The sequence below is a fragment of the Mustela erminea genome, chromosome 4 (genome assembly GCF_009829155.1).
Source record: "Mustela erminea isolate mMusErm1 chromosome 4, mMusErm1.Pri, whole genome shotgun sequence".
In the NCBI taxonomy this organism is placed as follows: domain Eukaryota; kingdom Metazoa; phylum Chordata; class Mammalia; order Carnivora; family Mustelidae; genus Mustela; species Mustela erminea.
In genome coordinates, this window is record NC_045617.1 from 107,236,511 (window position 1) to 107,263,278 (window position 26,768).

A 26,768-nucleotide genomic window follows, 5' to 3' on the forward strand; every position below is an offset into this window, starting at 1 on the left:
AAATAAAAGCACCAAGGAGCGCCTGGGTGGCTCAGTGGGTTAAGCCACTGCCTTCGGCTCAGGTCATGATTTCAGGGTCCTGGGATTAAGCCCCACATCAGGTTCTCTGTTCAGCGGGGAGCCTGCTCCCCCCCCCACCTGCCTCTGCCTACTTGTGATCTCTCTCTCTGTCAAATAAATAAATAAAATCTTTTAAAAAATAAAAATAAAAAAAAATAAAAATAAAAGCACCAAAACAAGATGGAAGAACTCAATAGAGAAGATACAATGAAATACCCTCCTAAAAACTCAGGAGGATAAAACTCTAGATTTTTCAGACCACCCTTCTCTTTTAAGGTGTTAAATTGTGAGTTGTCAGTACACATGGAATGAACACCTCTGTGCTCCACCTCCAATATCACAGATGTTTACAGCTAGAAAGTGCCATCTAGATAATCAGTCCAGTGATTTTCAAAGAGAAATATACATCAAAAATCACAAGGAATTATGTTATCTAGGTACCAGACAGATCCATGTACTGAATCAGAATTTTAAGCATGTGTATTTTTAAAGTCAACTCTCTGGTAAAGAATGATTGGTACAAGTCTTTGTTTTTTGTTTTTTTGTTGTTGTTGTTGTTTTTTTAAAGATTTTATTTATTTATTTGACAGAGAGAAATCACAAGTAGTTGGAGAGGCAGGCAGAGAGAGAGAGAGGAGGAAGCAGGCTCCCTGCCAAGCAGAGAGCCCCATGTGGGACTCGATCCCAGGACCCTGAGATCATGACCTGAGCCGAAGGCAGCGGCTTAACCCACTGAGCCACTCAGGGGCCCCCAAGTCTTTGATTCTAGAGTAGAAGCTGATAGTTCAACTAAAAAGTGCAATAGCAGGTACTTGTTTATGTATATTCTGGTATTTAAATAAAATGGAAAGCTAAATTTTTCTTAAATTAATAATATAGTACCATAGAAAGTAGATACGAGTGACTATTCTAACAGTTCTTCATTTTATGCTTCTACTAAGTTGTGACTTGCAATAAATCATTGAACAAATCCATGTCAAAGTCAGACAATCTCCAAAAGTTCTTGCTATCCTTTTTTTTTAAATAATTTTAAGATCTTATTTATTTGACAGAGAGAGAGAAAAAGCATGCACAAGCAGGGAGAGGGGTAGAGGGACGTAGGCTCCCCGCTGAGTGAAGAGCCCAAAGGGGGCATTAATCCTAGGACCCCAGGATCATGACCTCAGCTAGGCTAGGACCTTGGGAACGTGACCTCAGCTGAAGGCAGATGTTAACCAACTGAACCAACCAGGAACCCCCTACTATTGTAAGTTACTCAAAGCTTTTAAGATGTTTAACCTAATAAAGTTTTTAAAATTAGTATGAAAAATTCTTTTTTTTTTTGAGGTTTAACATTTCAGATGATATTCTATAGAACCCATGACTTAAAAACAATATTATTATATGACACAGAATAGAGATTATATATAAGAGCTAAGACATATCAGATTTGACAAATTTTGTCATATTCTTATGTAATAGAAATCACTGGAAATAAAATTTGTTACTATCATTTTTTGCTACAAAATGTTTTTTTTTTCTTTTCTTTTCTCCATCAAGGAGTATTAGGCAGTCTGTGTGTTTGAAGAATTTTAGAGCTCCCAAACTCTGCCCCTAAATCAGAGATTCTGTTAATTTCTATCAAGTGAGATTAAGCAAATCTTTATGGAGAGGAAGGGCATGAAAGAAGTGAAGGCTTCTGTATTTGGACAGAGAACAGTTGGATTAATTCCACACTGATGGAGAATTTGTAATCCTAGAGAGAGAGCAGAACCCAAGGTTTTAATGGTTCCAACTGGATATGCTGAAGGGACAACTGGGACCTCACTACTAATTAGCTAAACACCATGCACTTGAGGGATGCAGAGAAGATTCTGGGAGCCAAATTTGGTATGAAAGGATTGGAATCATTTGGCAGACTAGCCCATATTTGAAAGTAGCGTGGATATGACAAAATGGGCATTTCAGTAACAGCCAAGATGAACTAAGGAGAAGAGGGTATTCTTTCATAATCCTGGCTTGAGCCACTCCCAGCATTTATTCTCCAATCCCAAAGGGAGGAAATGGGCAACTCTCAAATGACTAACACAGGTTTTTCAACCATATGGTGGTGAAGGTAAAGGAAGTTTTATTTTTACTAGAAAACACATAAATTCAATTTGTTTTTTGCACCAGAATATTTGGCAGAAAATTTTTGTTTGTAGTATACCAGAATACATAATATGTATACATTTTAACATAGTTGTATATGAATGAAAACTTTGTCTTTTCCACACATTAGTTCTGCTGCACTAGTTTTGTTTCTTCTGCTATTATCAAAATTAAGCATTCATTATATATGTAAGATAGAAGAAAATGAAAGTAAAATGAGAAGGGAAAACACTTGAATAATTTGATCATATATTTTTAAATAACCACAAAGAAATATTCTCAAATATACCTCAGAAATTTACATGAGAAAATAAGTCTTATTCTACCCATTCTTAACATTTGTGTCTTGTTATGTGCTAAGCATTCATATTTTTCTATTTTTTCTCTCATTGTTTTCTTAGGTTTACTGAACCATAAAGGAGGGAAAGAAGAAAACTGGCTCACTGTTACAAAATACTTCTCATCCTGGTTTTAAAGTCTTCTGACTTTCTGCTTTTTCTCTAAACTCACATTCATGATGCTACATGTATCATAAAGAAATGCTGCAAGTGTAAAAATGTTAATTGAAAGCTACACCCACACCAAGTTCAAAGAACATGCAAGCCTAATATAAGTGGCATTGCCTGGGTTTGTTTGAAAAGTTATGCTCAGGAAAACAAACAAACAAACAAAAACCAGACTGAGGGGCATCTTGGTGGCTCAGCGGGTTAAAGACTCTGCCTTGGGCTCAGGTCATGATCCCAGGGTCCTGGGATCGAGACCTGCATTGGGCTCTCTGCTTCCTCCTCTCTCTCTGCCTACCTTTCTGCCTACTTGTGATCCCCTGTCAAATAAACAAATAAAATCTTTAAAAAAAAAAAAAAGACTGATGACTCTTACAGGCAAATGTGAGTGCCCTATAGATTGAATAAAGTCATCTTTCTGTTTATCAAAATTAACTATTTTGTAGAAGCATCACCTTCCATGTCTTTCCTTTTCTTTTATACTTCAAAGCCTTTAGCATTTCATGGTTTTTCTTTTTCCAATATGTTGTAAAACACAGCAGATACGAAACTCAAACTGGACCTTGCTTTATTGCTTATTTTAGCCAGGCTCTATTTCAAAATTATGAGTTTTAGCTCTGTCTTCTTTTTCTATTTATTATTATGTAATGTATTACTTTTAAAATTACATACTACTTATTCCTATACAAAAATGTAATATTTAATATGATATTGGTATAATGGTTAACTTCAAAGGCCTGTGTGCTCAACCCCTACACATTCCAAAGGAAGGACCTTTTAACTGGGACCTGGAAGGTAACCTCTGAGTATTGGAATATCCTGTCTAAAAACAGTGTCTTTGATACCTGATGACATAATATATGTATACATTGTGAAACACTTACTACAATAAGGTTAATTAACACATCCATCCCATCACATAGTCACCGTATGTGTGTGTGTGTGTGTGTGTGTGTGTATCTACTCTCTTAGTGGATTTCAATTACATGATGTAGTAGTATTAACTCTGGTTACCACTAAGTACATTAGATCTTTGCTTGTGCCCTTTGACTAGCATCTCCCTATTTCCCCTACCCTCCAGCTGCTATTAACCACCATTTTACTCTGTTTCTGTGAGTCCCACTTTTTAAAATTCTTATTTTTCTTTACTCTTATTATCATAGTTTCTGGGCACAGGAGTCAAGATTTAGGCTAATACTAGCCTAAAGTTAATCTGAATAGCTTCTAACTGGCAATTTATAAAATGAATAAATGAGAGAATACTATCCTTGGAAGTTCTATGATTTGATATGATACACTTTCTAAAGCTGCAGTCTCTAACTTCTTAAACAACTGTCTTAGTATCATACAGATAAGCTATGGCAAGTTCACGTCTAGAAGGGGAATCTTATGGTTTTGGGTATGAAGCTCTTTCTAGTGTAATAAACTCCTATTATTGCTGAAGTTATTGGTGAAATCATGGATTAAAATAAAGCTTGTCTGCACTATGGAAACTAAATGATTTACCTGCAAGTAAAAGGAATGCTTCCTCAAGCCATACTAAAAAATAAGCCATGACCGATCTCACATAATTAGATTTAGGGGGTTTCAGTAAGGAGTTCAACTCTCTGCCAAGAACCGGGTTTCTTCTGACTCTCAGCTCTGCTGTCTTCAGGGTCATTTATCATTAGGTGGCACCTCACCTCTTCCTTGAGCTTTAAAAATGGCAACTGTAAATACATGTATAAAATCTAGCTGTTGGAAGATCTAGAAGAGGATACACCAGTGAGGAAGGCTTCCCCCAGAAAGAACACTCATCTCAGAAGCCAGCATGAAGTCATATGCCCACTCCTTCAGGAGTTCCCAAAAGTGGAATGGAGTTAGAATGACTAAGACAAAGCATCTGGTACAAATAAAGACAAAGCAACAGGGCCACTGTGCATACCTAAATTGTAGTTAGGTAACTGATGCACCCTCCATTTCTGGTCTTTCCCATCTAAATGTTAATTGTAATTCTCCATTTAGATGCCTGCCTCTCTTGTGGGAAAGAAACAATATGCCACAAATCAGCCTTTCACTGTAAAAACAATGCTAGTACACTGATAGTCAAAATACGTCAGTGGAAATGAGTCTGTTTTTCAAAGCAGTTTCTTCTAACTTGAACTACTGTGGTCTTTTTGTGAAAATCAGCTTTGTTGCTAAAGGATAAACTGTAAGCCTATACTAGTAGTGCAGCATTAACCTGTGTTGTATGTCATTTATTTTCTGAAGTCAGTCAGTGAATCCACCTTCAGTAGATATTTCTTATGTCAGGCTTTCTGAAAAATGAGAAGCCTGAAGGGATCCCATTGATTTGCCAACTGTGTCACAGTCCGTTTAAGGCAGAATGGCACATGCTTGTGACAAAGGTGATGACAAATGGATATGTACTGAAGGGACAGCACCTACACAGATGAATGAAGGAAATTATGGAAGCACACAACACCAGATAGAAAGCAAGATAAAATTTAAGATTATAAATATCAATGAAACACATTATGTGTGTATATACTATCCTGAATTATATAAAGGTGCATATAAAACTAATGTCATTTTGGGGTGCCTGGGTGGCTCAGTTGTTAAGTGTCTGCCTTCGGCTTAGGTCATAATCCCAGGGACCTGGGACAGAGTCCTACATCCAGCTCCCTGGTCAGTGGGGAGCCTGCTTCTCTCTCTGCCCCTGCCCCTCCCCCTGCTTGTGTTCCCTCTCTCACTGTGTCTCTCTCTGTCAAATAATTAAGTCTTAAAAAAAAAGAAAAGACGCGTCATTTTTTGGAATAATTTTCTGATATTTTACACAAATTCAATATTACCAAGAATTGTGAATCTAAATTGTAAATCTAAAAAAGATTCTGTTTTATAATATTTATATCAACTTATATATAGTTATGAATGGAACACTTTTTTATTATTAAGTTAAAATAATATAAGTTAAACATATAAGTAAATATATATATAAATAAGTAAATATATAAGTTAAAATAATATTTCTTGAGTTTCTAATCTTTCTCCATATATATATATATATATATATATATATATATATATATATATAAACTTGACATACACACAAATGTTAACTGTATTTGTAGGGATTAATTTATGCTATCCCACAGTAAGATAAGTTAATAATATTCATGGATACTAACGAGATGAAGATCTTTGCAGGTAGAATTGTGCTCACAGGCATTCAGGATACAATCATCAATGTCCTGTTCACACCTCAAGCCAGCAAAACCCGGATTACATAAGCAGGAGAAGCCATTAACCACTAAGAATGAGAGAGAAGAGAAAATAATATATCTTTAATAATGATTTGAGTATTGCTAATTATTCTCAAGAATGTTGCATTCAAGTAAATGCATTTCATTTTTAACCAAAGTAAATGTGAATTCACAGCTCTCTACAGTATTATCTAAATAACTGTTTTGCTCAGTTCTATTTAACTTTAAAACTTTAATTTGAAATAAAAACAATTACAATAAACATTTGGTAGTGGTTTGCAAAACAACATGACTATACCCAATTTTTTTTCTTCTCTCTTTCATTTGTCAGTAAACAATACCTATGATAAACAGGTTACTTTTATATCAATTAACTTTAGAAGTTAACTCATTGTTAAGATTTTGTGTGACAAGGCAGACTAAAGTGGGCAGTAATCTGAAAGTTGACATTGAGCTACTTAAGCCTTAGTTAAAAAGAGCTTTCACATTTCATCATGATCTTTTAAAACTAATAATAAGAATCTGTCCTCTATTTTATCATTAATGATTTTAAAAAAAAAGGTTTCTGAAGCATCTCAAGGAAGTGGTGACTGCATGAATTGTAGTTGGGACAGGAACAGATTTATGGCTACTTCTAGTCAGTCCCTGGGTTCTTCATTATCCCTGAGATTTACCACATAATCTACATTGTCACTCTGCCTCTGCACATGTACCTGCTATTGCTCTCACTAAATGTTGAGGTCCTGGGTAGCAACAGAATTTTTAATACACTGTGTGGTATTTAGATGGCTTCTAGGTTTCTGTAGCCATGCTTTTGGACAGCACATTCACTTGGGCTTTTAGAAAGAAAACCAGCTCAGGGATGCCTGGGTGGCTCAGTTGGTTAAGCAGCTACCTTTGGCTCAGGTCATGATCCAGCGTCCTGGGATCAAGGCCCACATCAGGCTCCCTGCCAAGCAAGGAGCCTACTTCTCCCTCTGCCTCTACCTGCCACTCTGTCTGCCTGTGCTTGTGCTCTCTCTCTCTCTCTGACAAATAAATAAATAAAATCCTTAAAAAAAAAAAAAAAAAGAAAGAAAGAAAACCAGCTCACAGCTGCCAAGAAGAAACAAGGGAGACACAAGAATGGCAGCTCCTTAGGCAGGATTTTACTATTATGTTTTACTTTTTTCATGTGGAACCCTAGTTTTTAACATCCCCGTGAATCAAAATAACTAATATACAAGTATAGTTGCAAATAATATAATGAGATAATATGGGATCAGCTGTGTTTCCTTACATGATATATATGGCATTGTGTATGTTAACAAATTAAAATCAAATGTTAGAAAACATGTAATTAAGACATTGTAGAGTATCATCAATCATGATAGTTTTAAAAATGTTCATAATTATAAATTCAAGTTTGGATACTGATGCAAATTGGCAAGTAACAAAAACTACAGTCAAATTAACTTTCTATGCAGATAGAGATATTCTCTGCAAATTGATGAATTCTTCTAAAAGAAAAATGACAATAGATAACTTTAAATTAGCAAAGGGTCTGAAAGACAGAGATTGGTGTTAGCAAATAAAGCTTGCATTTATTATCAAGAAATATGCTTTTTGAATGTTGTTTATTCTGGGCTAAGAAGCTAAGAATGAAGCCAGGTGAGTACCTGGGGAATTAAACTGGATACCATAGGTAAAATAAATAAATGAAAAAACATAATCTGTTTAAAATTTAAAACAAAGAAACAAACAAAAAAAAGGGTCTTTTTAATCCCCCACATCTAATTTGTTAACTACGGACTATGTTAAAAATTATCACCATTTTATCAGGAAATACTATTTTTAAGCATATTGTCTTGTTTTGCTGTTTTTTTATTTTACCAGAAAATAAAGTTACTGTTTTAATTAGTTTTTGTTTATAAATATTTCATACTCCTGATCTGAACTGAAATTTTCATCAGATATGCCCTGCCTGAATTTGGATGTACTATTAATTTTACACTTAAATTCATAATGAACATCACTTATTAGTTGTCCTGAAACAAAGCTGATGTGATAAAACTTCATAGTGAAAATATAGATGTATTTTAATAATGTATTGCCAATGTGGTAAATAAACATATGCTTGAGAATTACAATTTCATATTTACATATTAATAATTGTTTCTAATATATAGTCATGTAATAAATAATGTTACCTTGAATTCAGGAAGTTTGGCTTCCCAAACTATCTTATATTTGAGAAAGTATTTAGAATACAATATCTTAGACTTATGCTGATATCAGTTTACATGTCTGATCTAATTTTTAATAAATGTTTTGGGTTTCTGGTAGTAAAAATCTCTTGGGTGGGAGGTTAAAAATATATTATGGTTAATTCTATTATGAAATAGGTTAATATATCAGGTACTCAAAGTTTACATCTTCCATAATATATTATGTATGACCTCCAAAGTTTTAATAGGTAATGTTGTATTACAAGTAGCATATTTGAAAATTGTACTTTCTTACTGTATAAGGAATTATGACTTAAAGTATTTTCTTATATTTTTTCTTTTTTCTACTATTTATTCTTTTAAAGTTTTTATTTAAATTCCAGTTAGCTAACATACAGTGTAATATTAGTTTCAGGTGTACAATATAGTGATTCAGCACTTCCATACCTCACCTGGTACTCATCACAACTTATAAAAATCATACGCATATTATAATCACATGCATATTATATCACTTAGAATATATCAGATCTGTCCCATCCATAGCCATATGTAATCATTATTCTAGGGTTACCTAGATCTAAAAGTGTTGCTAACTATTCTCTGAGGCATACTGTTAAGACCCTTCCTTATTTTATGGTGAACATCAGAAACTGAAGAGTCATTCCCAGCATTTCCAAATACCAATGGGCTTGAGATTAGAAAAAGGATATTAATGACTTATTTCAAGGTAATTTGAGAATTTCACAAATTTAAAAACACAATTTTAAAGTAAAATCTGAAAAAAAAGAAGAAAAGAGAAAAATGATCATAATGTCGGTTGAAATCAGGAGTAGAAAGCAGGTGGCCCATAACTCCAAAAAATATTTTGCTTAGCTTCCATAGTGTTAGAAAAGTTAATTCTATATTAACATCTACAAGATATTCCAGTTTGTGAGGGCCCCACTTCTACCTGTTGTTTTAAATTTGGGCTGCTTCACACAATTTGGAAAAAATCGGTTATGCTCTTTAATGATATGCATTTACAAAGCACTGGTTTAAAGAAAATAACTCAAAATTTCAGCTGAATCATACTATTTCAAAATAAAATGACTTTTCTTCAAAATGTTCTTCCTCACAGATAATATTAACCATTTATTCATTTAGTGGAGGATCAAAAATATATTTTAAAAGTGATAAAATAAAACAAGATGGACAGTTTTTTTTGGTCAACATCCTTCTAGCTCATTCTTTTTTTCCTCTTTGCCCCATAGTGATATCCAGTTCACAGGGCTATTTCATGACTTATTTCTCCTGTGTCTCAACAAGAATTATCCATTTTAGACTTGTTCTTCCATATCAAAAACCATGTTCTAATATTCAATATTTCTCCTTTATGTTCTTTCTCCCTTTCCTTCCTCTGATCTTTCCTTTTCTTCTGACTGTCTTATTTTTCCTCTATAAATTTAAATTTCTCCAGGAATACACATTTGATAGGAGGAAATGCGTGTGTGTGTATGTGTATGTGCATCTGTGTAATAGATTTGATAAAATAATGATTTATTTTGAATCACTGTAAGCAGTGTTTCTCCTACCTCTAAGTACCTATAAGTATTTTTAAAATCTATCATTAAAAATAAAGAAAAAAATAGCTAATTCTAACATCAGAACTTAGAAGTCAAATCTCATTAGATTTTCTCATTTGCCAACATTATACTTACAAAAATATATATGAATTCATCATATGTGGGGGTCTTTTGTGAAAATAATAGGGATTGGCTTTGACACTCATAGCAGGATAAAATCAGTAAATAATCAAGGTTGTATATTGACTCATTCCATTATTGTGTCAGAATCTACATTAGACTACTCTACAAGAATTGCTGTGACTGAGTGAACTCACTGTCATAGCAATATCCATGCAAGCAAGGGCTGGAACTGCACTCATCGACATTGATCTCACAGTGTGGACCTGCAAAGCCTTTTGCACATTGGCACTGGTACCCAAGAGGAGATATTTCCAGATCCATTTTCTTTCCAAACACAGCACCATTCTCACAAGGATCAGTAGACTCACAAGGCCCCAAATCATGGTAAGAATCTAAAAGGGAAGAATCAGAGTGTCCATGTTTATTTAATGAACAAATCCCAACTGCTGTCACTTATGGCATATGTCTGCATAAATGCATTCAACTTAGTCTCTAAGCAATGACTCATAATTTTCGTCAATATTACCATTGTGATTCTCTCTCTATATATTACAATTTAAGAAAGAAATGTTATTTATGATTTCTATGCTTCATCTAACAAAGCACCAGCAGGCAGCAATGTTAAGTGACAGCATATTTAAAAATACCATTTTGTTTTTTCATACTTTATACCTCTTGTTCAACAATGTTCTCTGAAGACATTGCAATTAAAAAAGTACATTATTGATGATTGATTCTCCCTGGGTTTTTTGTCTTTGTTTCTGTTTTTCTGGTACCCTGGAGGTTGCTATCACTATAAGCTTTGCTTGATGGATTTGTTGCTATTCTCAAAACAAGTACACAGTGAAAAAGGAACATTTTAATAAGGTTTTAATCTTAAGAGTAACACCTCAGTCCAGAAACTAAGTTTTAAATTTTACTCAGGGACTGTAACTAGATAAAGCGACTGTCACTGCATAAAATATACACAAGTATTTAGAGATAAGAAATAAGATGCTTGACCCAAGGGAATACATACCGAACAAAAAGTGAAGCATAAACAGCATTAAATTGTTCAACAAAGCAAAATCATTATTCAGGTATCAGTTTTCCAGACATAGTAAAAATATTTGTATATTAGGTATTTGGCAAGTACTTAAATAATAGCATCCATTCATCAAAATATGTAGCTTATACATACAAACAGTGCCTGGCTGAATATCTCAGAGAAGAAAATAACAAATAATCATTAAGTCCTTTACTCAGATTTTCTTAGTAACTTCTCAGCTGTAGAGATGAAGGGATAATAAAAAACTGGGTTAAGAGATAAAGTTTTAAAAGTTTAGAATATTATACGCAAACAATGAGTCATGGAATACTATATCAAAAACTAATAATGAACCCTATGGTGACTAACATAACATAATAAAAAAAATAGAAGTATAGCAGTAGGTGGAAAAATTCTAAAACCTCTGGATCCCTATGATCATCCCCTTCTTGTTGTCAAGGAAAAAAAAGTAAGACAATCCTAGAAAGTGCTGAAGACATCAACAGTGTATACAATGAAAGATCCAAAGTAATACAGTAAGGGTCATAAAATAAGACCAACAGAAACTGTACCAAGCTGAGGGACACTGGGATATTTCAGTGGGTTAAGTGTCTGCCTTTGGCTCAGGTCATGATCTCTAGGACCTGGGTTTGAGCCTAGTGTTGGGCTCCCTGCTAGTCAGGGAGTCTGCTTCTCCCTCCTGGTGTGCCCTCCCCCTGCTCGTGCTCTCTCTCACTCTTTCCCTCCCAAATAAATAGATAAAATCTAAAGAAAGAAAGAAAGAAAGAAACTGTACCAAGTTGAATAGATACCCAGTATCTCAGGTTTCCAAGTTCAGTAAAAGAAATAAAAATAAAAACTACTTCCAAAGAGCATAAAAACAAATTATTTCCTTCAATTAAAAAATCTATTAAGTGGCTTTTCAAGAACTATGGTAAATAGGGTGGAGAATTCAAATAATATACAAGGCCTCTTCCTTTGCCTAAAAACATTATGAGGCTGAAGTATATTGCAAATGGTGCCTTCCTAGATACTATTTTTATCATAAAGAAAGTATCTTCTTTGCAAAATAAGAGAAATGGCACTGAACAACATCCACCAGAAATACATAAAACAATGAATTATACTTAACAAAAAGTTCTCATGCATGCCCTTCTTTCTAATTACCTACTTCTAAATATTTAATTGTAAGAATAGGTATTTTGCTTTGCTAGTGAGAAGTTAATTTAGCTTGTCTCTTTCATAAATTGTTGCATGCATATAATGCATTAGATTGCTGAGCAATAATTATTACTTATATTTGAAAAGACACTCATGGTATTATTTTTTACCAGTTGATTTTTATACTTATTCACCATATAAATAATTTAATGAGCCCCTACTAGGTGTAAAGCAATGAGGTAGAAGCTGGGGTTATAAACAATGAGGGTTCACATAAGCAAATAAATCACTACAGTGTGATATAGGGTAAATGTGGTCATGCTAAGGGATGTTCTCATGCTCTCATGCTAAGGAATCACTGTAGCAGGAAGAATTCTAATATGGCCTCTATGGTCCCCACACCCTGAGGACATAGCCTATAGAATCCTCTCCCTTGAGTAGGGGTAAGATTTGTGAATGTGATGAACTACCACTCTGATGATTAAGTTATATTATATTTCAAAAAGGATATGTAGAAATATTAAAGTCACTGGATCAGATGACTTTGAATCAACTGAAAGAGAGATTTTCTTGGGAAGGTCTGCCTTAATGAAGTGTGACTTTAAAAGAATGCAAAGGCATTCTGATCCGCTGGGAGGAATAAAAGAACTCATAGGCATTCTGATCACCTGGAAGGAACAGAAATTAGGAAAACAATCCTATTTGTAAATGCAGCAAAAATAATAAAATAAATATGAATAAATTTAACCAAGGAGGTGAAAGACATGTATTCTGAAAACTGTAAAACACTGATGAAAGAAGTTGAAGATGACCCAAAGAAATAGAAAGATATAAAATGCTTATGAATTGGGAGAATAAATATTGTTAAAATGTCATAATATCCAAAGAAATCTACACATTTAATGTGATTCCTATCAAAATACCAATAGTATTTTTCATAGGACTAGAAAAAAATGGTCCTAAAATTTGTATGGAACCACAAAAGACCCTGAGTAGCTGAAGTAGACTTAAAAAAGAACAAAACTGGAGGTTTCACAATTCCAGATTTCAAGATATACTCCAAAGCTGTAGTAATCAAATGAATATGGTCCTGGCACAAACATAAACATCTAGATCTATGAAAGAGAACAGAAAACCCAGAGATAAATCCACAATTATGTGGTCAATTAACCTCTGACAAAGAAGTAAGAACATCCAAATGGCGGGGGGAGGAGGCGTGCCTGGGTGGCTCAGTCACTGGACGTGTGCTTTTGGCTCAGGTCATGATCCCACAATCCTGGGATCGAGCCCCACATTGGACTTTCTGCCCAGCAGGAAGCCTGCTTCTCCCTCTCCCACTCCCCTTGCTGTGTTCCCTCTCTTGCTATGTCTATCTCTGTCAAATAGATAAATAAAAAACTTAAAAAAATATATCCAATGGGAAAAAGAGTCTCTTCAACAAATAGTGCTGGGAAAACTGGACAGCTACATGCAGAAGAATGAAACCGGCTCACTTTCTTACACCAAAAAAAATAAATAAAATAAATAAATAAATAAATAAATAAATAAATAAACAAACAAACAAACCCAAAAGGGATTAAATCCTAAATGTGAGACCTGGAACCATAAAAGTCCTAGAAGAAAGCTCAGGCAGTTTTTTGTCAGTAATTTCTCTGACATCAGCTGTAGCAACATTTTTCTAGATGCGTCTCCTGAGGCAAGGGAAACAAAAGCAAAAATAAACAATCTATTCAGACTATATCAAAATAAAAGTTCTGCACAGTAAAGGAAACAGTCATCAAAGCTAAAAGAAAAACTGTAGAATGCAAGAAGATATTTGCAGATGATATCTGATAAAGGGTTAGTATTCAAAATATATAATGAACTTACACAACTCAACACCCAAAAACAAACAGTCCAATTTAAAAATGGACAGAAGACATGAACAGACATTTCTCCAAAGAAGACATACAGATAGCCAACAGACACATGAAAAGATGCTCAGTATCACTCATCATCAGGGAAATGCAAATCACAATGAGATATCATCTCACTCCTGTCAGAATGACTAAAACCAGAAACACAAGAAACAAGTGTTTGCAAGGATGTAGAGAAAAAGAAAATCCTGTGCATTGCTGGTCAGAATGAAACCTGGTACAGCCACTATGCAAAACAGAAGGGAGGTTCCCCAAAAAATTCAAAATAGAATTACCATATGATCTAATAATTTCACTACTGGGTAGTTAAAGAATACAAAAAAAAAAAAAAAAAAACCACTAATTCAAATAGATATGTGCACCCTTACGTTTATTGCAGTATTATTTACAGTAGTCAAATTATGGAAGCAGCCCAAGTGTCCATCAACAGAGGAATGGATAAAGAAGACATTATATATATGTATAATGTCTTCATATATATATATATATATATATATATATATATATATAGTGGAATATTACTCACCTACCCAAAAGATGAAATCTTGCTATTAGCAACAACACGAATGGATCTAGAAAGTATAATGCTAAGTGAAACAGGTCAGTCAGAGAAAGACAAATACTATATGATTTCAGTTATACGTGGAATTTAAGAAACAAAACAAATGAACTAAGACAAAAAGAGATAAACTAGGGGGGCCTGGGTGGCTCAGTGGTTTAAAGCCCCTGCCTTTGACTCGGGTCATGATCCCAGGGTCCTGGGATTGAGCCCTACAGAGGAGAGAGCCTGCTTCTCCGTCTCTCTCTGCCTACTTGTGATCTCTGTCAAATAAATAAATTAAATCTTTAAAAAAAAAGAGATAAACTAAAAACAAACAAACAACTCTGAACTATAGAGAGCCGACTGATGTTTACTACAGGGGCGGTGGGTGGGAGGATGGGTGATATAGGTGATGGGGATTAAGAGGACACTTATCATGATGAACACCGAATAATATATAGAATTGTTGAATCACTATATTGCACAATTGAAACTGATATAACACCATGTGTTAGATATACTGGCATTAAAAAAAAAAAAAGCTGTTATGTTAATATGTTATAAAAGGAAGGAAGAGTTAAGTGAAATTCACAAATTTGAAATAATATCTCTGTACACTGGGACAAGATCAAATAATGCTTTGTGGTTCATAGGACTTGGACCTGTGTGCACTGAGAAGATGTTAAAATCCTTTCTTAAAAGTTGTAATGAGCTATACTAAGCCTGTTCACACTGAGAATTACATTGCATTTCTAAGTTGTATTTAAAAACATATATAACTTTTATTTTTTTTCCCCTGAGGTTTTATTTTGCCGAAAACTATATCTTGTTGATGCAATTTAAACTCGATAACCATAGTAATATACATTTTATTTGCATACATAGTTGGTAGGAAAAATTAAAAACCTATTTTCATTATTTTCCTTTTACAACTATGTCATCAATATGCAAAATCCCAAATGCTTAGGTTTCAACTGAAGTTGTACTGGTAGTAGAAATGTGCATTTAACTGAACTATTTTTCCTTTAATTGAAATTTGCATCAATCAAATTAGTATGCTATTTTCAAGTGTATGAATCACTTTTAGTATCAAGTTCTTTATGATATTATTAAACTTAAAAAAATACTGGTTTTGAAAGCTTTAAATGGATATTGATGTTTATGAAAATGTGAAAATGTTAAACATGAATCCATTATTAGTTTAGTGGTTTGAATTTTTTCTTTATGATGACTCAGATAAAGAAAAATGCTTTTTAAAGACTCTGAAGTGATAGCAAAATTCAGAAATTTATAAAAAAAAGTAGCAATATTATAAATTAGTACATAATAGGTTAGGTGCTACATTTCTGTTAGGAAGTGTCATATAGGAGATGTAAATGAGAGTAATAAGGGCACAATGACATCCACTACAGAGATACATGAAATGGAAATCAAGTCCTCCAGCTTTCACAGTCTGCAACAAAAACTTCAAAGGATCAGCCTGGACAGTGTAAAGTCTTTCATTGCAGAGAGTTAGAGGTATACATTCTGGGTAAACAGAGTAGTTCTTTATGAAGCATGCGTCAAAATATCGAAGATGCACTCTTTATATCCTCTTAAAACCCATTTTGAATCTATTATCCAAACTGTAAAAGACAATGCTTTTTACTAAACAGAAGAGCTAGATGACATTGTGTGTCTTTAATGAATATTTATATAAATATAAATATATATATATAAATATAATATAATAATATAATAATAATATAAGTATATAAATATAAATAAAAATAAATATTTTTGTGCATTGTAAATGACCAGAGAGGTCTACAGTTATCTACCATCGGAAGTTTCATGTAGACTAATGAAGCCTGAGTGATTTTTTTTTTAAAAGATTTATTTATCTGAGAGAGAGATTGAGAGAGAGGGAGAGCATGAGAAGGGAGAGGGTCAGAGTGAGAAGCAGACTTCCTGTTGAGGAGGGAGCCCAATGTAGGACTTGATCCAGGGACTCCAGGATCATGACCTGAGCTGAAGGCAGTTGCTTAACCAACTCAGCCACTCAACACTCAGGTGCCCTTGAGTGATGATTTTTATGGGGAGATATTATCGGTCTCATTCTACTACACCTCCATCTCTGTTTCCATTTCTAATTCCGTCATCTCTACCACCCATCTCTCTGTCTCCCAAATGCTGAAATGCACAGCTCCCAATCAATTTTGAAGATTTAATTTTTTGTCAAAGTTAGTGGTCAGTGAGACAGAGAACAATGGAAAAAAACACATTTTTTCCCTCATAATCCTTAGATATTTCCTCATTTATTTTCCCATAATCCTCATTTATTAGTGGCACATAAGTTGGATGTATTTTATAAATATTGGCCATATATTAGAATTTGCAATTTAAAATATTCAAATAAAAATTACAAATGGCCTCTGATTTACTTTGGTTTATGATTTTTCAACTTTACAATGGTGCAAAAGTGATATATGCATTCAGTAGAACTGCACTTTAGATTTTCAATTATGATCTTTTCCTGAGGTAGCAATATGTAGTATGATACTCTTGTGATGCTGGGCCACATGACTGTGAGATTAAACAATCAATATACTTAGAACCATTCTGTACCCAAACAACCATTCTGTTCTTCACTTTCAGTACAGTGTTTAGTAAATTACACAAGATAGTCAACTCTTTATTATAAAATAATCTTGTTTTAGATGACTTTGCCCAATTATAGTTAAAGTAAGTGTTCTGAGCACATTTAAAGTAGATTTGGCTAAGCTATCATGCTCGGTAGGTTAGGTATTTTACATGCATTTTCTACTTCTGTTAAATTCAACTTATGACAGGTTTAGCAGCACATAAGTTAATTGGAAATTGAGGAAGAACTGTATATTTAAGGTATACAACATGATGACTTGATACATGTACACATAGTGAAATGATTACTGTAGTCAAGTTTACTAACATATATGCTCACATAATTACAATTTTTTTGTGTGTGTGATTGAGCACAAAAAAGTATATGTATGTATATATACACATACATATATATAGTATTGATAATTTTTGTTGTACTATTTTGCAATGTTAGCTTAAGTTTTATTTTAAATATTACAGATACAAAATGGAAATTTGTCTTTCTGTATGATATCATTTTGAATTTTGGAAATAAAATAGAAATTCTATTAGATAATTTCAGTGCATTCAAACTGAGAAAGTGTCAGAGATGAAAGATAATTGAGACCAAAGCAAGAAAGGGGTGACATAGTTCTTTTAATCCAATAATTTCTTCATTAATATTTATTTTAAAACATTATAAATTTTAGATTAAGATAAGTCCATTGATAATAAGGTCTGTCTAATAGGAATATTTTTAGTCCTTTATCATAAAATTTTTATGGAGCTACATAACCCCACAGAAACTAATGATCTAATTATTCTTTACTCTCCCTTTCCCTTCTTCACCTATGCTTCTAAAGAAATATAAACAAACATCATGTCTTAAACCAGTCTCATCGCCACTTTCAGAACCTTTGTCCTGTTATTTTTTGTCCCACCCATTTTACAAAAAAATTCAGTCATCCACGTAATGGAGTGTGTGGTTAAAACTGTGAACACAGGGACACCTGGTTGGCTCAATCAGTTAAGTACCCACCTTCTGCTCAGGTCACGATCCAAGAGTTCTGGGATCTAGTCCATGTAGGGCCCCCTGTTCTGTGGGGAGCCTGCTTCTTCCTCTCGCTCTGCCTGCCACCCTGCCCCTTGCATGTCCTCTCTCTCTCTGTGTCAAATAAATAAAATCTTAAAGGGTCACCTGGATGGCTCAGTGGGTTAAAGCCTCTGCCTTCGGCTCAGGTCATGATCTCAGGTCCTGGGATCAAGCCCCACATTGGGCTCTCTGCTCAGCAGGGAGCCAGCCCTTTCTCTCTTTGCTGGCCTCTCTGCCTACTTGTGATCTCTGTCTGTCAAATAAATAAAATCTTTAAAAATTTTTAAAAAATTTAAAAAATTAAATTTTAAAAACAAAAAAGTTAAAAAAAGACTGTGAACACAGGAATCACAATCATACGCTAGAAAATACCTATTTTATATAAAAAGAAGAGAGTAAGTGAGAAGAGTGGAACAAAAAAAGATAAGACATATAGAAAAAAACAGCAAAACTACTGGCATAAGTCCTACATTATCAATAATCATGCTAAGAGAAAGAAGCCAGTTATAAAAATTCACATCTCATTATATTTATATTAAATGTCTAGAATAGGCAAATCTATGGAGGAAGACAGTAGAGTGTGGCTGCCTAGAGTTGGAGGAGGGAGGAGATGAAGAGTGACTGCTAATGGGTACGGAGTTTCTTTTAGGGGTGTGGAATGTTCTTAAATAATGTGGCAATGATGGTTGTTCAAATTTGTGATTATGCTAAAATCTGCCAAATTGTATAAATATGTGAATTTTATGATATACAAATTATATCAACAAAGCTATTAAAAGAAAATAGGGTAATATTATCTTTTTTAAATAATATTAACTGATATTCCTGTTAAATCCTGGTTAGTCTCCATTAGGTCAATCTACTGATTGATTAAGGGAAGAATAGACACCATATACAATTAAGAATTCAATTGATCAGGGTCATTGGCCTATAATTTTATTTTCTTAAAATGTCCTTATCTGACTTTGGTATCAGGATAATGCTCAACTTTTAAAATGGGTTTGGGAATGTTTCCTCCTTTTCTTTCTTTTTTTTTTTTTTTTGGAAGTGTTTGAGAAGGATTCTTCTTCAAATGTTCAGTAGAATTCACCATGAAAGGGTCTAGTCCTAGGCCTTTCTTTGGTGGGAGGTTTTTGATTATTGATTCACTCACTTTACTCATTATTGGTTTATTCAATTGTTCTATTTCTTTATGATTCAGTCTTGGTAGATTGTGTGTTTGTAGAAATTTATCCATTTCTTCTAATTTTTCCTATCTGTTGGCATGTAATTGCTCATAGTAGTCTCTTAGATCCTTGTATGTGTTTTCTGCAGGCTTGGGTGAAGTGATTTTTTTTTTAGCAAGGGTCTGAAGGACTAAACCCCCAATCTTGATAGCCATAGTAAATTTAGCAGCACTGAAAGCTAAAGGGAATCCCCAAAGTGCAGGGTGGTGAGGTGAACTTGAGAAAATGAGAGAATGATCTTACAATGAACAAGGAAAAAGAACAGACCACAATTTACATCAATTTTGGTCTCTCAGCAGAGAGTGTACGGTACAGTGGCAGAAAAGGGCAAATGGATGAAGCACTATGAGAAACTTCAATAGAAGCCAGAGAAACTCAGGTACAACAAACAAATGAAACATTTTTATCCAAGCCATGATATTACATAAACCAACTCTAACCCCAGATGCCACACTGAAGTGAGTGGGGAGGGGATCCCAAAAGGAGAAATCCCACAAAACACAGATTATTTAACACAGAAGAAGTTGGCATTTAATCTGGGAATAGTAAACTACCTCATATCAACAATGACAATACTTTTAAAATAAGCTTTTAGTCAAGCTTATTTTATGTCCTCAGCAGCAATAGTACCTTCAAAGATATGCTGAGATTAAATATAAAAGGAAGTTGCTTGTCTGCAAGTTTACATTTTTAGTACTGTATATTTTGATCCTGTACACAAACTCCAAGATGCTGACTTTCAGTTTAATGAAGAGCAGGCAAGCTTGGGACACAAAAACCCCAAACATCCCAATGCTGTGATACATTGCACAATACTGGGGATGTCACTCAAGAATAATATAAATATTTTGCTTTTAAGTAAAATACCAAGTATTTATCAGGGAATACAGTCTAAGAGTTCAGTCTAGATCCTTGCCTAGTCCTTTTCCCAATCCCTTATCTTAATGCCACTGACAGGATTACGATTTTCAAGAATATTTCTCCTATCACAAGACATTTAATTCAAATTTTAAATTAAAATATGGTACATAGTGGCCCAATAAATTAATCAATCTCAAGTAAAAAATAGTTGATGAAGTCAAAAGTTTGAAGAAAGCACAAAACTAGTCAAGACTCAGAGGCTTCTAGGTCACATGACTATAGCTTTAATACAAACAACTTTAGTCTCGCAGGTGGTCTTAATTTGTCATCACATTTTACGAAATTATTTTTACTTTGGAAAATAGTAATAGATGCATATCTGTAGTTTCTACTCTGAGTAAATAAAGGATAAAGGTAACAGTTTAATGAAAATATTTCTAGCATTTGTATGTTTAGGGAGTTTTGATTCACTGATGAGGCATATAAAGTCAATGTAAGGTAAGATATGAGGCATGATTTAGGTAATATTCATAATAATAGCAATCACTTAGGGGTGCCTGGGTGGCCAAATGGGTTAAGCCTCTGCCTGTTGCTCAAGCCATGACCCCAGGGTCCTGGGATGGAGCCCCACATCTCTCCCTGCTCAGCAAGGAGCCTATTTCTATCTCTCTCTCTGCTTCTCCCCCAGCTCGTGCCTACCTACCCACCCCATAAATAAGGAAAATCTCGAAGAAAATAGTAACTGTTACTTAGAACTTAAAACACACTAGGTACTATCTTATGTGGTTTATATGTGCTAACTCATTTTAACCTTATAAAGAACCTATGAGTGCTTATTGCTATTATCCCCCCCCTTTTTTAATTTATTTTTAAAAATAAACATATAATGCATTTTTATCCCCAGGGGTACAGGTCTGTGAATCACCAGGTTTACACATTTCCAGCGCTCATTATAGCACATACCCTCCCCAATGTCCATATTCCCACCACCCTCTGCGGTCCCCCCTCCCCCCAGCAACCCTCAGTCTGTTTTTTGAGATTGAGTCTTTTATGGTTTGTCTCCCTCCTAATCCCACCTTCTTTCATTTTTTCTTTACCTACCCCCCAACCCCCCCCCCCCAACATTGCATCTCCACTTTCTCATATCAGGGAGATCATATGATAGTTGTCTTTCTCCAATTGACTTATTTCGCTAAGCATAATACCCTCTAGTTCCATCCATGTCGTCACAAATGGCAAGATTTCATTTCTTTTGTGGCTGCACAGTATTCCATTGTGTATATACACCACATCTTCTTTATCCATTCATCTGTTGATGGATATCAAGGTTCTTTCCATAGTTTGGCTATTGTGGACATTGCTGCTATAAACATTCGGGTGCACATACCCCTTCAGAGCACCATGTTTGTATCTTTAGGATATATACCCAGTAGTGCAATCGCTGGGACATAGGGTAGCTCTATTTTCAGTTTTTTGAGGACCCTCCACACTGTTTTCCAGAGTGGTTGCACCAGCTTGCATTCCCAAAAACAGTGTAGGAGGGTTCCCCTCTCTCCGCATCCTTGCCAGCATCTGTCATTTCCTGACTTGTTGATTTTAGCCATTCTGACTGGTGTGAGGTTGTATCTCATTGTGGTTTTGATTTGTATTTCCCTGATTCCAATTGATGTGGAGCATTTTTTCATGTGTCTGTTGGCCATCTGGATGTCTTCTTTGCAGAAATATCTGTTTATGTCCTCTGCCCATTTCTTGATTGGATTATTTGTTCTTTGAGTGTTGAGTTTGCTAAGCTCTTTAGAGATTTTGGATACTAGCCCATTATCTGATATGTCGTTTGCAAATATCTTCTCCCATTCTGTCAGTTGTCTTTTGGTTTTGTTAACTGCTTCCTTTGCTGTGCAAAAGCTTTTGATCTTGATGAAATCCCAATAGTTCGTTTTTGCCCTTGCTTCCCTTGCCTTTGGCAATGTTCCTAGGAAGAAGTTGCTGTGGTTGAGGTCAAAGAGGTTGCTGCCTGTGTATTCCTGAAGGATTCTGATGGATTCCTTTCTCACATTGAGGTCCTTCATCCATTTTGAGTCTATTTTTGCGTGTGGTGTAAGGAAACAGTCCAATTTCATTTTTCTGCATGTGGCTGTCCAATTTTCCCAGCACCATTTGTTGAAGAGACTGTCTTTTTTCCACTGGACATTCCTTCCTGCTTTGTCAAAGATTAGTTGACCATAGAGTTGTGGGTCCATTTCTGGCCCTCTATTCTGTTCCATTGATCTATGTGTCTGTTTTTGTGCCAGTACCATACTGTCTTGATGAAGACATCTTTGTAATAGAGTTTGAAGTCTGGAATTGTGATGCCACCAACTTTGGCTTTCTTTTTCAATATATCCCTTTGGCTATTCGAGGTCTTTTCTGGTTCCATATAAATTTTAAGATTGTTTTTTCTATTTCTTTGAAAAAAATGGATGGGATTTTGATAAGGATTGTATATAATGTAGATTGCTTTAAGTCGAATAGACATCTTCACAATATTTATTCTTCCAGTCCAGGATCATGGAACATTTTTCCATTTCTTTGTGTCTTCCTCAATTTCTTTCATGAGTACTTTATAGTTTTCTGAGTATAGATTCTTTGACTCTTTGGTTAGGTTTATTCCTAGGTATCTTATGGTTTGGGGTGCAATTGTAAATGGGACTGACTCCTTAATTTCTCTTTCTTCTGTCTTGTGGTTAGTGTAGAGAAATGCAACTAATTTCTGTGCATTGACTTTATATCCTGACACTTTACTGAATTCCTGTAAAAGTTCTAACAGTTTTGGAGTGGAACCTTTTGGGTTTTCCACATATAGTATCATATCATCTGCAAAGAGTGAGAGTTGGACTTCTTCTTTGCTGATTTAGATGCCTTTATTTCCTTTTGTTGTCTGATTGCTGAGGCTAGGACTTCTAGTACTATGTTGAACAGCAGTGGTGATAACAGACATCCTTGCCATGTTCCTAACCTTAGAGGAAAAGCTTTCAGTTTTTCTCCACTGAGAATGATATTTGCAGTGGGTTTTTCATAGATGGCTTTGATAATATTGAGGTATGTGCCCTCTATCCCTACACTTTGAAGAGTTTTAATCAGGAAGGGATGCTGCACTTTGTCAAATGCTTTTTCAGCATCTATTGAGAGTATCATATGGTTCTTGTTCTTTTTTTATTAATGTATTGTATCACATTGATTTGTGGATGTTGAACCAACCTTGCAGCCCTGGAATAAATCCCACTTGGTCGTGGTGAATAATCCTTTTAATGTACTGTTGGATCCTATTAGCCAGCATTTTGATGAGAATTTTCCCATCTGTGTTCATCAAGGATATTGGTCTGTAATTCTCTTTTTTGATGGGATCCTTATCTGGTTTTGGGATAAAGGTGATGCTGGCCTCATAAAATGAGTTTGGAAGTTTTCCTTCCATTTCTATTTTTTGGAACAGTTTCAGGAGAATAGGAATTAGTTATTCTTTAAATATTTGGTAGAATTCCCCTGGGAAGCCATCTGGCCCTGGACTTTTGTTTGGAGATTTTTGATGACTGTTTCAATCTCCTTACTGGTTATGGGTCTCTTCAGGTTTTCTATTTCTTCCTGGTTCAGTTGTGGTAGTTTATATAGCTCTAGAAATGTATCCATTTCTTCCAGATTGTCGAATTTGTTGGCGTAGAGTTGCTCATAGTATGTTCTTATAATGGTTTGTATTTCTTTGGTGTTGGTTGTGATCTCTCCTCTTTCATTCATAATTTTATTTATTTGGTTCCTTTCTCTTTTCTTTCTGATAAGTCTGGCCAGGGGTTTGCCAATCTTACTAATTCTTTCAAAGAACCAGCTCCTAGTTTTGTTGGTTTGTTCTATTGTTATTTTAGCTTCTATTTCATTGATTGCTGCTCTGATCTTTATGATTTCTCTTCTCCTGCTGGGTTTAGGGTTTCTTTCTTGTTCTTTCTCCAGCTCCTTTAGGTGTAGGGTTATGTTGTGTATTTGAGACCTTTCTTGTTTCTTGAGAAAGGCTTGTACCGCTGTATATTTTCCTCGCGGGGCTGCCTTTGCTGTGTCCCACAGATTTTGAACCTTTGTGTTTTCATTATCATTTGTTTCCATGAATTTTTTCAATTCTTCTTTAATTTCCCGGTTGACCCATTCATTCTTTAGAAGGATACTATTTAGTCTCCATGTATTTGGGTTCTTTCCAAATTTCTTCCTGTGATTGAGTTCTAACTTCAGAGCATTGTGGTCTGAAAATATGCAGGGAATCATCCCAATCTTTTGATACTGGTTGAGACCTGATTTATGACCCAGGATGTGATCTAATCTGGAGAATGTTCCATGTGCACTAGAGAAGAATGTGTATTCTGTTGCTTTGGGATGAAATGTTCTGAATATATCTGTGATATCCATCTGGTCCAGTGTGTCATTTAAGGCCTTTATTTCCTTGTTGATCTTTTGCTTGGATGATCTGTCCATTTCAGTGAGGGGAGTGTTAAAGTCCCCTACTATTATTGTATTATTGTTGATGCATCTCTTTGATTTTGTTATTAATTGGTTTATATAGTTGACTGCTCCTATGTTAGGGGCATAGATATTTAAAATTGTTAGGTCTTCTTGTTGGACATACCCTTTGAATATGATATAGTGTCCTTCCTCATCTTTTATTATAGTCTTTGGCTTAATATCTAGTTAATTTGATATAAGGATTGCCACCCCAGCTTTCTTCTGATGTCCATTAGCATGGTACATTGTTTTCTACCCCCTCACTTTAAATCTGGAGGTGTCTTCGGGTCTAAAATGAGTTTCTTGTAGGCAGAATATTGATTTTTTTTTTTTTATCCATTCTGATACCCTGTGTCTTTTGATTTGGGCATTTAGCCCATTAACATTCAGGGTAACTATTGAGAGATATGAATTTAGTGCCATTGTATTGCCTGTAAGGTGACTGTTACTGTATATTGTCTATGTTTCTTTCTGATCTAGTACTTTTAGGGTCTCTCTTTGCTTAGAGGACCCCTTTCAATATTTCCTGTAGAGCTGGTTTGGTGTTTGCAAATTCTTTCAGTTTTTGTTTGTCCTGGCAGCTTTTTATCTCTCCATCTATTTTCAATGATAGTCTAGCTGGATATAGTATTCTTGGCTGCATGTTTTTCTCGTTTAGTGCTCTGAATATATCATGCCACTTCTTTCTGGCCTGCCAGGTGTCTGTGGATAGGTTCACTGCCAATCTAATGTTTTTACCCTTATATGTTACAGACTTCTTTTCCCAGGCTGATTTCAGGATTTTCTCTTTGTCACTAAGTCTTGTAAATTTTACTATCAGGTAACGAGGTGTGGACCTATTTTTACTGATGTTGAGGGGCGTTCTTAGCATCTCCTGGATTTTGATGTTTGTTCCCTTTGCCATATATTAGGGAAATTCTCTACAATAATTCTCTCCAATATGCCTTCTGCTTCCCTCTCTCTTTCTTCTTCTTCTGAATCCCAATTATTCTAATGTGTCGTCTTATGGCGTCCCTTATCTCTTGAATTCTCTCCTCGTTGTCCAGTATTTGTTTGTCTCTATTCTGCTCAGCTTCTTTATTCTCTGTTATTTGGTCTTCTATGTCACTAATTCTTTCTTCTGCCTCATTTATCCTAGCAGTAAGAGCTTCCATTTTTGACTGCACCTTATTAATAGCTTTTTTTTATTTCAACTTGGTTAGATTTTAGTTCTTTTATTTCTCCAGAAAGGGCTTTTATCTCTCCAGAGAGGGTTTCTCTAATATCTTCTATGCCTTTTTCGAGCCTGTCTAGAACCTTGAGAATCGTCATTCTGAACTCTTGATCTGTCATATTACCAATGTCTGTATTGATTAAGCCCCCAGCCTTAGGTACTGCCTCTTGCTCTTTTTCTTTGTGGTGAGTTTGTCCGCCTTGTCATTTTGTCCAGATAAAATTTGCTTTCTCCTCCTCTGGAATTCCACTGTTCTCCTTAGTGAGTGAAGTTGGTCTTGGCTGGGTTTCTTGTTGATCTTCTGGGGGAGGGGCCTGTTGTAGTGATTCTCAAGTGTCTTTACCTCAGGCAGAATTGGACCACCCTTAGCAGGGGCCAGGCTAAGTAATCTGCTGGGGTTGGCTTTCGGGAGCTTTTGTTCCCTGAGCGCTTTCCATAGAGTTCTGGAGGATGGGTATTAAGATGGCGGCCTCCCAATCTCCGGCCCAGAGAAGCCAAGAGCTCGGCATCCTGCTCCTCAGGGCACCCTCAGAGAAAAGCGCCCAACCGCCCCCATCTCCCTGGCCTCTGGTAGCGCTTGGAGGAAAGGGCTCAATTGGTCGCACTTGGAGAAAAGCGCCCAGTCGCTTCCATCTCCTTGGCCTCTGGCCATGCTCTGAGCTCATCCAGCCTGTGACCAGTTCAAGGTAACCCTGAGCTGAGAGCTCACTCCTCGGCTTTGTCACTGTTCCTGGCTTCCCCGCTCTAAGACCTGCAAGCTCTGTGACACTGAGACACCCCC

The 26,768-nt window shown here is 35.3% G+C and overlaps 1 protein-coding gene across 1 annotated transcript in view; it reads right to left on the reverse strand.

Moving 5' to 3' along the window:
* EYS (eyes shut homolog) overlaps positions 1-26,768 on the reverse strand; it is a 1,637,266-nt gene that overhangs the window by 1,199,188 nt on the left and 411,310 nt on the right. Inside the window, 1 exon segment of the mRNA XM_032341352.1 lies at positions 5,861-5,982. Within this exon segment, the coding sequence (XP_032197243.1) occupies positions 5,861-5,982 (122 nt within the window).